The sequence below is a fragment of the Silurus meridionalis genome, chromosome 12 (assembly GCF_014805685.1).
Source record: "Silurus meridionalis isolate SWU-2019-XX chromosome 12, ASM1480568v1, whole genome shotgun sequence".
In the NCBI taxonomy this organism is placed as follows: domain Eukaryota; kingdom Metazoa; phylum Chordata; class Actinopteri; order Siluriformes; family Siluridae; genus Silurus; species Silurus meridionalis.
In genome coordinates this window covers 13,545,902-13,557,825 of record NC_060895.1, presented here as the reverse complement: position 1 = coordinate 13,557,825, position 11,924 = coordinate 13,545,902, and the positions used below count along the sequence as shown (strand labels likewise).

Here is an 11,924-nt window from a genome sequence, read left to right as displayed (position 1 = left end):
ATATGTATTATACCCAATAGTCTAGTCTCATTTCATAGTGAGTGTAAATTTGCATTGGAGTATTTATACAATCAGATTTCTGGCATCACATCATGTAGTGCTGTAAAGCCAGCAAGATTTAATAGAGCGCTCTTGGTAGTTTCATATCCATGTTGCTTGAAGCTGCTGCTTTAAGAGGTAGATTGATTCAGGCAGGACTTTACTAAAGGAATGAACTGCATGGGCCATCACTGGTTAAAAGCAACAATTCAGAATTTACTTTTTCCACATACTCAAAGAAAAGGATGCAATGAATTCATTTATAAAAAGTTCAGTCTTTATAAAACTTGTAGAAACATGACTAGCTGTTGTAGATAACATTTTTGACATCATAAAATTGCCAAAGTTACAATCAAAACATACTCTCACAAAGCACTTTATTAGAAAGATCTGTACACCCATTAATGCAATTTTCTATTCAGGCAATCGTGTGGCAGCAGAGTGATGCATAAAATCATGCACATGTAAGCCAGCAGCTTCGAATGATGTTCATTCATCAGAATGTATTTTGACCATGTTATGATTGTTGGGGTCCGACAGGCTGGTATATTTCTATTGCTGATCATAGAAGATTTACACACACTGCAAACAATAAAGTTCCCTTGAAATTATGCAATAAAAAAAACAAACATTTAGTGAAATGGAACATTTTCATGCAGAAATGCCTTGTTGATGATAAATGATGGTTAACAAAGAATGGCCAGATTGTTTTCAGCTAGCAGAAAGACAATAGTAACTCAGGTAACCACATTACCATTGTGGTAAGCAGAAAAGAATCTCAGAATGCTCAGCATGCTGAACTTTGAGGTGGATGGTAGATTTGCTGCAACAGCAAAATACCACATCAAACTCCACTTCTCTCTCAGGCTGCAGTGGTCACAAGCTTACCAAACAGGAAAAATCTAGCCCACTTTCCTGAATCTCAAGTTCATCTGAAGCACACAGATGGTAGGGTCTGAATTGTGTGTCAACAGTAGGAATCCATGGACCCAGCCTTCCTTGTGTCAACAGTCCAGACTGGTGGAGGTGGTGTAATGGGTTGGTGAATGAATCTTGGCACAGTTTGGATCAGTTAATTCCATTTATATGTATGGCATTTGGCAGATGCCCATATCCAGAGTGACCAACACCTTAACCACTGGACTGCCTACTAATACCACTACTGCTAATACAAAGAAGTGAAGCTGTTCTGAAATCAAATCTGGCCATATTCAGTATTAGCACAGTGTTCCTAATAATTTGCTTAGCAAGTAAGTAAGACCTTTAATAAATGCCTACTCAACTTGTGCTTTCTTCTTCTTCTTCTTCTTTTTCTTTTGCACAGAGCTCTTAATGTCACCGAAGGAAGTGTCCATTGGTTCCTGTTTGGCTACTAAACTGGCATCAATAGCCACCTCATCCTCTGGGTCCATTCTCTCCTTTTCTTTTTTAATCTTCTTTTTCTTCTTTCTCTCAGCTGTACTATCTTCCTCCACTGGCTCTGAGACTTGCAGCTCACTACATTCATAAGCTACATCTTCCTGTTTAATGTGGGCCACTTCAGGAGTCTCATCTCTGCTGTGTTTCTCTTTCTTCTTTTTCTTCTTCTTCTTACTCTGATCTTCAATCCCTTCAGACTCAAGCTTTACTTTCTTTGGCGGCAAAGGAGAAGTTGAGGTGGTGCTCTGAAACACACGAGAAGCTGTAGAGCTGCCGAAGGGCTGAAAACGCTGCTTTAGGCCTAGTGGGAAGCTCGGAGCAGGGGCTGCTGGGATGGGAATAAGGCTCTGATTACCACTGCAATCCCCATAACTTTCACTGATACTGAGGATTCCAGCAAAGCCAGAAGCAGAGAGAGCTGCTTTTTGCTTTTTATCACTGGACGTGAGAAGATGAAGGTCAGTAGGACCTGAGCGGCTAGAGAGAACACTGTAGATCTGAGAAGAGGCATCTGTAGACTGGATCATCTCTAGGCCTGATAACGGCACTTTCAAATGTGCCAGGCTGTAAAAGAGATCAAGCAAAAACCTGAGATGCATTCAGTTAGATAGCAATCAAATGTAACCTTTTTTTTTTCAGATATTCATCCAGTTTACAGCACTTACAATGGACAGCAAGTTACATTTCTCTGTACTGAGAAAAAAAAGTACAACTTTTCATGTAAGATACATATGCAGAAATTTTAAACATGAACCTACCTAACACAAATTCAAAACCAACAACCTAACAATAATGGGTTTAAAATATAACAAATAAAAGAATGTCTGTACCTATGGCATATTATTTGACATTTCAAAACTGCAGCAATGGAATGAACATAGCAGAATACTGTTCCGTTTATTTGCACTTTATCTTGTTTATGCAACCAGGCAGAAACTTTTGGATTTGCTTTTAGCAATGCTTATTATGTAGGAAAAATCCCATTTCCAAAAAGACTTGAGCTTTACAGATATGATTGACTGAAAAATGTAATAAAGTGATCTGAAAAACTGTTTCACATAAGCTTAGTGGTACACTACTCAACAAAAACATAGCCCTTTACTGATATGACTGCATCGGGTACAGTATTTCCTGATATCATTTACTAATATTATCTATATTATAATTTCTCCAACAAGAATTTTAACAGCAAGCCGTTTATTTAAACTAATAAACAACACAGTTTTTAACTTTAACTTTCTAAAGAAACATCTTAAAAGATTCACGAATAAAATTAGTTATTATACACAGTCATGACCCTAATATTTCAATAGTTGCGTTCATGAACATGCATACAATCCATCCCACCCATCTATCCATTAAAATTCATCCTATCCACTCATCTATCTATTAAAATTCATCCATCCATCCACCCATATTTCTATTAAAATTCATCCATCCATCTACGCAGCTACACTCACTTTATTAGGTACACCTGTCCGACTGCTCGTTAACGCAAATTTCTATATCAGCCAATCACATGGCAGCAACTCAATGCATTTAGGCATGTAGACATGGTCAAGACAATCTGCTGCAGTTCAAACCGAGCGTCAGAATGGGGAAGAAAGGTGATTTAAGTGACTTTGAACGTGGCATGGTTGTTGGTGCCAGACGGGCTGGTCTGAGTATTTCAGAAACTGCTGATCTGAACGGCAGTTCTGTGGGCGCAAATGCCTTGTTGATGCCAGAGGTCACTCAAATAACCACTCGTTACAACCGAGGTATGCAGAAGAGCATCTCTGAACGCACAATACGCCGAACCTTGAGGCGGATGGGTTACAGCAGCTGAAGACCACACCGGGTGCCACTCCTGACAGCTAAGAACAGGAAGCTGAGGCTACAATTCGACCAGGCTCACCAAAATTGGACAATAGAAGATTGAAAAAACATTGCCTGGTCTGATGAGTCTCGATTTCTGCTGCGACATTCGGGTGGTAGGGTCAGAATTTGGCCTCAACAACATGAAAGCATGGATCCATCCTGTCTTGTATCAACAGTTCAGGCTGGTGGTGGTGGTGAAATGGTGTGGGGATATTTTCTTGGCACAATTTGGGCCCATTAGTACCAATTGAGCATCGTGTCAATGCCCACAGCCTACCTGAGTATTGTTGCTGACCATGTCCATCCCTTTATGACCACAGTGTACCCATCTTCTGATTGGTACTTTCAGCAGGATAACGCGCCATGTCATAAAGTGCGAGTCATCTCAGACTGGTTTCCTAAACATGACAATGAGTTCACTGTACTCAAATGGCCTCCACAGTCACCAGATCTCACTCCAATAGAGCACCTTTCTGATGTGGTGGAGATTCGCATCATGGATGTGCAGCCGACAAATCTGCAGAAACTGCGTGATGCTGTCATGTCAATATGAACCAAAATCTCTGAGGAATGTTTCCAGTACCTTGTTGAATCTATGCCACGAAGGATTAAGGCAGTTCTGAAGGCAAAAGGGGGTTCAACACTAGAAAGGTGTACCTAATAAAGTGGCCGGTGAGTGTATCTATCTATTAACATGTATCCATCCACCCATATATCTATTAAAATTCATCCATCCATCCATTAAAATTCATCTATCCATCCACCCATCTATCTATTTAAATTCATTCATCCATCCATCCATCCATCCATGGGATGCAACCCGTGTGAGAAACCCTTAAGTAGAGGACATGAGGAACACGTTTCATTGGTGTATATAAGCATGATGTCTGCTGTCCTCACCTGCTGGGGTTGAATTGAGCTGGAGCTTTAATGAGCCACAGCTCCGTGTTGTTTCCTCTCTCAGACTTTTCACTGCAGCTGTACTGAAGAGGCACAAAGTCCGCAGGACACTCAAATCTAGAAGCTGCAAAGAAGTGCGAGTGTAACCCACTGACAGCCACCTTTTTCTCTATACTGAATACTGAACTGAATTTAAAGGAGAAATCTCCTTTAAGGTAAACACTACAAACCCGACCAGCACTCACCTCGCGTATCCTTTTCCTGTGAACTAGACGAAGACATTTCCGCGACGTACTGTACCAACAGGACGCTTACAATATATAAGGACAAAAAGAAAGGTTTAATCTATCACTTCACTAAACTCGACATTACCGTAACAACACCGACGCATGAGAAGCACATGGGCTGTACGACGAACTTTGACCCGGAAGCACTCACCGCTCTAACCAATCGAGTAAAAAAATATATACTTTATATTCTTTGCTTGGCTTTACATTAAATACGGTTCAAAAATTATTAAGAGTGGCCTTTAAGCAGAATATATTGTTAGTGTGGATTAATCTTGCTATATATTTTTTTTATTTAGATGTTTTATTCTTTCCACCAGAGGGCGCAATAATGTAGATTTGTTCTAAAGTACATTTTAATACAGTCTGGGCTCACACACACATATATGTATATATGTATATATATATATATATATATATATATATATATATATATATATATATATATATATATATATATACACACACATACATATATATATATATATATAAAAGTACATTTTAATACAGTCTGGGCTCACACACACACACACACACACACACACACACACACACATATATATATATATATATATATATATATATGTGTGTGTGTGTGTGTGTGTGTGTGTGAGCCCAGACTGTATTAAATGTACTTTTATATATATATATATATATATATATATATATATATATATATGTGTGTGTGTGTGTGTGTGTGTGTGTATATATATATATATATATATATATATATATATATATATATATATATATATATATATATATATGCGTGTGTGTGTGTATATGTATATAATTGTTTGTGTATTAATTCCTATTTTAACAGAATATTTATACATATATTTTCTACATTGTATTATCACTGTAATACTACATCCTAAATACTGCAAGAATGGAAAGTTAGATGCTTAATCTTTGAAGAACAGGCCCAGGTTGGAAGGTTGGTAATACAGTAGAAAGAGAAAACATCACTCCGCTGCACCATGTAGATGGTATTCTCTTATTCCACATTGTTTATTTTCCCAAGTTCCTGGCTGTGGGAAAGCACACCATGCAGCAAGTTCCACTGGACCTCCCTAAAACTTAGTGCCCCTCTGTCACGATCATATTCACATTTACAGATGCTTCCTCCAGGCGATGTCAAGTATTTACGCAGAAGGAGGAAGTCATATGTGAAAAGCAAATTATATTGGGTCAGGTTGACCTAATATTTTAAGAAAAATTATTACATTTCTTTCTTTTTATAGACTGCATTTGAGTTTATTTAAAATTGTTTGTAAACAGTTAGCAGTGTAAGCAAAAATAATAAAAAATAATAATGTCTTAGTTAGCTTATGTTTAGTTAATAAGGTAATGGGTGTTTCCTAAATGAATGAATTCATTTATTTTAATTATCATTATTTTTTTTTTAAATCATCTTACTTACTCCTTGTCCACCGTATTGTATTTAGTACATCCTGTCCAATTTTTGTGTGTGTTTATTAATAATAGTTATATATATTATAATATAATATTATAGCATAATAGTTTATTTAATATTATGCATCAATATGAATAACTGAAAAGTCAGCTGGATAAATTCACTGCCCGCATTAGTAGACACAACCCACTTGTTATTGCATCCTTTAACACACTGAAAAAATACCCTTCAAAAAGTTCTTTTCCTCACTGCTTTTCTCTGGAAGAGTCACCTCTGTGTGGAAAACACTGAGTTTGAGAAGTGCATTATCACTGATATCCCTTGGGACCCACTGCTCTGTGCTTGTCACTCTTGCTTTTTTACTCTGTTTGTTTAAAGTTTGGAGGAAAATAATGACTTTGGGAATAGGTGGCACTGGTCAAACTTTCTAAGGAAGTGGGCAAAATACTTGTTTCAGGTTTTAAGCATGGTTTGAAATTGAAATTGAAATTGTGCATGACAGTCAAAGATTGTATATCTATAAAGTGATCAAGGTATGAAATGTTTTTTACTTGTCACATGTACATTGCAGCACAGAAATTCTAACTTCACATATCCCATTGATGTTAGGAAGCTGGGGTCAGCAATGATATAGTTCCTGTTGAGCACAGAGGGTTAAGGGCCTTGTTTAAGGGCCCAAGAGTGGCATCTTGGTGATACATCAATGTAAACCATTTAGTACCCCAGAGCCTTAACCACTAAGCTACCACTTTCCCCATGTATCAAGTGTGCCTGTTAAAATGATAGTGTACCTGTACTGCAAAAAAAAATGATGTGTGAAAATATTTCTTATAAGATTACAGTAGATCGAAACTAAGATTATTAGACTTATGTTTAGACATTTAAAAACTAATTTCAAGCGTGAAATAGTCTTGTTTCTTCTTCTTTTTCTTTTGGCTGCTCCCATTAGGGGTCGCCATAGCAGATTATCCATCTTAGTACTACTCTGTTGTCTACATCTGCCTTTTTCAAACCAACGACCTGCATGTCTTCCTTCACCACATGCATTAAATTCCCTTTCTCTTTTCCCCCTTCCTGGCGTCTTCATCCTCAGCATTCTTCTACCGATATACCCCATGTCCCTCCTCTGCACATGTCCAAACCATCTCAATCGCGCCTCTCTCACTTTCTCTCCAAAACGTCCTACATGCGCTGTCCCTCTAATAAATTTGTTTCTAATCCTGTCAATCCTCGTCACCTCCAACGAAAACCTCAACATCTTCAGCTCTGCTACCTCCAGCTCCACCTCCTGTCTTTTACTCATTGCCACTGTCTCTAAACCATACAACATCGCAGGTCTCACCACAGTCCCATAAACTTTCCCTTTCACTTTCACCCTTCTATCACAAATCACTCCTGCCACTCTTCTCCACCCACTCCACCCTGCCTGCACTGTTTTCTTCACTTCTCTAACACACTCTCCATTACTTTGCACTGTTGACCCCAGGTACCTGAACTCCTCCACCTTCTCCACCTCTTCTTCCTGCAACCGCACCACTCCACTGCCCTCCCTCTCATTCACACAAATGTTCTCTCTCTTACTTCTACTGACTTTCATTCCCCTTCTCTCCAGAGCATACCTCCACCTCTCCAGGCTTTTCTCAACCTGCTCCCTATTCTCACCACAAATCACAATATAATTTGCAAATGGCATAGTCCATGGGGACTACTGTCTGACCTCATCCGTCAACCTGTCCATCACCACTGCAAACAGGAAAGGGCTCAAAGCCGATCCTTGATGCAACCCAACCTCCACCTTGAACCAGTCTGTCGTTCCTACTGCACACTTCACTGCTGTCACACTGTCCTCATACATGTCCTGCACCACCCTCACACACTTCTCTGACACACTTGACTTCCTCATACAATACCACAACTCCTCTCTTGGCACCCTGTCGTACTTTCTCAAAGCAAATAATGCGTCTGTAGTGCTCTTCTTAGGCATGAAACCATACTGTTGCTTACAGATGGTCACCTCTTCTATCAGCCTGGCATCCACTACTCTTTCCCATAACTTCATGGTATGACTGATCAACTTTATTTCGCTGTAGTTACTGCAGGTCTGCACATCTCCCTTATTTTTAAAAACCGGTACAGCACACTCCTTTTCCATTCCTCAGGCATCCTCTCACCTTCCAACATCTTGTTAAACAATCTGGTTAAAAACTTCACTGCCATCTCTTCTAAACATCTCCATGCTTCTACCCGTATGTCATCTGGTCCAACCGACTTTCCACTCTTCATCTTGTTAATCACTGCTCTCACTTCCTCCTTACTAATTCTATCCACTTCCTGCTTCACCATTTCCACACCATCCAACCTTCTCTTTCTCTCTCATTTTCCTCATTCATCAGCTGCTCAAAATACTCCCTCCATTTTCTTAACACTCTCCTCACTAGTCACCACACTTCCATCTACATCTTTTATTGCTCTAACTTGCAGCACATCCTTCCCAGCTCAGTCCCACTGCCTGGCCAATCGGTACAAATCCTTTTCTCCATCCATCCTTAGTGTCCAAATTCTCATACAGCTCATCATATCCCTCTTAACATGCTGCCTTGTATTTGTACTTGTCATTGTACTCCTGCCTACAAGTCTTGTTTAGATGGGTTTTTACTCTTTTTTTTCTATTAGTAAATGTAAAACTTAAAATAAATGCATGCATCTACAGCTTGTATTTCATTTATAATAGAACAATATATGTTAAATATTTGCCCACATTCAAGACATTTTATCTTGCTAAGAAACTGTGCTGTGTTTGTGTTTCAGTAAATATCGGTAGTAAGTATTGTTCTTCATAAGAAATGCTAATATAAATGCAATATAAAGTGAAACATCTGCATGATCCACACAATATAATAAACAACATATCAAGAGTGATGCAAAACGATTAGGTAATTTGCATATATTGTTAAGTAGCTTACATTTTACGTTTTACATTTAATAATTAAATAGTGTATATAATTTAAAGGAAAAGTAAAATATTGTTTAAATATGGATATGCTATATATTGGTGCTATATAGGGGATGAGCTTTGCTTCGTCTTTGTCACTTATCTTTAATGAGGCTTCACTATGAGTGTTGGAGCACTCCAGGATTATACACAAAAGGGAAAAGGAACATGTGGAATTATACCACATCCCTCATCACACTAGGCCTACATAAGGCTAGTCAGCTGGGACCACAGCCTTTTAATGACCTGAAGTCTCTAGACCTCCAGCAGACATTAGCAGGGAGCCAGACAAATGCTGACATAAGCAGGAAGCCAGACAAGCCCCGGAGCCTTATTCCAGCATCTTCTTCCAAATCAACTCCTCAAATGACCCTTAACTATAGAATCATGTTTGAGTACATATAATTAATACACTGTAAATACAATGGCCTTCATATATAATCCCTAACATCACATTAATACAGCTGTCACATTTTGCCTGTACAGAGTACAGAACAGATTAATATTTCAGGTGTTAGTTTATTTTATTTTATTTTTTTATAAACAATGCATAAGCAAACCAGTTAAGCTAGTTAAGGTTCTTCAGCAGGCAGTAAAAAAAAGTTAATACTGATAAAATTAACTTCAAACATACTGTAAGAGCTGCATAAAATGCTTTAAAAACAAAGAGAGTATTTTGTTGGGTTGCCCTTTGGATGTAAACCCCAAAAATGCAGATGTAAACCCCAAAAACTCCTCTCTTTTTCCTATGCAAGGTTAATGCATGTAAATACAGCAGTGTGATCATGCTAAAGAGATCACACCAATAGGAATTATCTTTAAATAGAAAGAGAGAGTTTGCTGAAGCGCTCTCATGTTTGTGTATCCTCTTGAGCTTTAGTAGAGTTCTCAACAAAGTCACACACTCAGATATCCCGAGATAATGTCATGTCCTTTCGGGTAAAAACAAACAAACAAAAAAGCCAAAAACAAAATTTTAAAACACCCCGTCTGACTCCAACGACCATGCCACTGCCAAGTCAATTAAACCACATTTTTTTATGTTGCACGTGAACCTAAACCTAAACTCTTTGCCTGTACATATATATATATATATATATATATATATATATATATATATATATATATATATATATATATATATATATATATATATATATATATATATATATATATATATATATATATATATATATATATATATATATATATATATATATATATATATATATATATATATATATATATATATATATATACTTAGGGACATCAAAAATAAAAGCACAATTGCACCTTTCATAGAGATCATTAGGAGATTAAAAGAGTGATCATTAAGAGAACAATTTGCAGCCCTTTCTTACTAATGAGATTCACATTAGTTCATCATAAAGGCCATGGTTTCCCAAAAAAACACTTGTATTTCACACTACAGTCAAAACAAACGTATTTCACACACTTTATCTACAACGAAAAATAGTATACTGCCAGTAGCATAATGCTTCACCTCGCTTGACTTCCTTAGAAATGTATTTGCATATTGTTTGAATATTAGCTAACCAATTTTCATTTCCTAAATTGAATTACTAGCCACCACATTGTTCCACAAGAAGAGCTAACCAAGAGCAGTCAGTCACATCAAGGCTGAAGGTCACAGGAACAACACAGCCTCCCAAAACATCACTTCAGCTTGCACTGTGACTAATTATGGTTCTTGACTGGTGAAGCAAAACAAGGGAAAGAAAACATGTTCACTATGATTATATCTCCAGATTACAGCATTATTACAGAGAGCAACACATGTGTATGGAATCACCATGTTGTTCAACTTGAACCAAAAATAGAATTAAACAGTTTTTTTATTGTAATCAGAGGCATTTTCTTTTTTTAGCAATTCCTCATAATTGTTTTCTTCCCATAAGAATGTGGAATAGCGATTCATTCTGTTGACTTTATTTGGCTATGTGCGTCATTCATTTAAATCAATCAATCAATCAATCTATCTATCTATCTATCTATCTATCTATCTATCTATCTATCTATCTATCTATCTTAAGAGATTCTTGAATCTCTGGATTTGTTAGATAGATAGGGAATCCAAATTTAAATCTAATAAATCCAGAGATTTAAGAATCTCTTAGAAGTGTGGAAATGTAGCTGTAAAGGTGGCTGTGTCTCTGATGGTAAATTTAAAGGGTAATTTTGGTGTGGCTGTGGCCCCTTTCTGCCCATTCATGTAAATCTCTTCTAATGATTAACTGCTATGACTGTATCTTGGTTTGTACTGGTTTTTCTCTGTCAAATGTTATAATGTATGAGTTATGACTCAGTAAAAAAAAAAAAAAACAGATGATGAATTATTAGATATGTTCACATTCACATAGACCTTATAAAAGGTTGTTAGTAAATAAAATCTTTGCAAATCGTTTTGTACATTTCTAGCACACAAAGTTAATGATTAAACCTTTACAGTCACTAGCATGAATTATTCACATACATGAATGCCCCATAAGCAGTGTTTTATTTCTTCTAACAGAACAAATTCAGACCACGATGTCCTTGGTCATTAGGTGTGTTGAATCAGTTGTGTTAAATGAAGTACAAAGCTGAAGACTGCAGTGCAGTGGTCCTCTATGAGTGATGATATAATACATAATTCACAGTGTATAGATTAAGAGCCTGGGTCTGGCTGAGGTGCTATAAAAAGTGCAATCTGAAGACATGTCATGGAGAATGACGTCCTCATGCATGATCAGATAAACACCTTCAGGGTGACACCTCAAGAACAGCATAGATCAATGGCACATAATGATGTGAGCCACACTGATGTGCTGAAAGACCTTCAGTAAAGAACTCACAGAAAATAAAGACATCATGTTCTCTAGTAATGTCTGCTCTATAGTTAACAGCAAAATCTCCAGTTTTGTGTATACTCAAAGTATTTATTTGATTTCTCCTGGAGTATATCAACTCTTGATTTTAATTCATTTTGTTGATTTTGCCGTACATTTTG

The 11,924-nt window shown here is 37.2% G+C and overlaps 1 protein-coding gene across 1 annotated transcript; it reads right to left on the bottom strand.

Annotated features, from left to right (window-relative positions):
* Positions 1-294: 294 nt before the first annotated feature.
* Positions 295-4,659, bottom strand: polr1g (RNA polymerase I subunit G). The gene is made up of 3 exons (XM_046862555.1): positions 4,464-4,659; positions 4,219-4,342; positions 295-2,022 (listed from the first exon to the last, which is right to left on the bottom strand). Exons 1-3 carry the CDS (start codon positions 4,498-4,500, stop codon positions 1,314-1,316), a joined length of 870 nt encoding a protein of 289 aa, XP_046718511.1. The 5' UTR covers positions 4,501-4,659; the 3' UTR covers positions 295-1,313.
* Between the last annotated feature and the right edge of the window lie 7,265 nt (positions 4,660-11,924).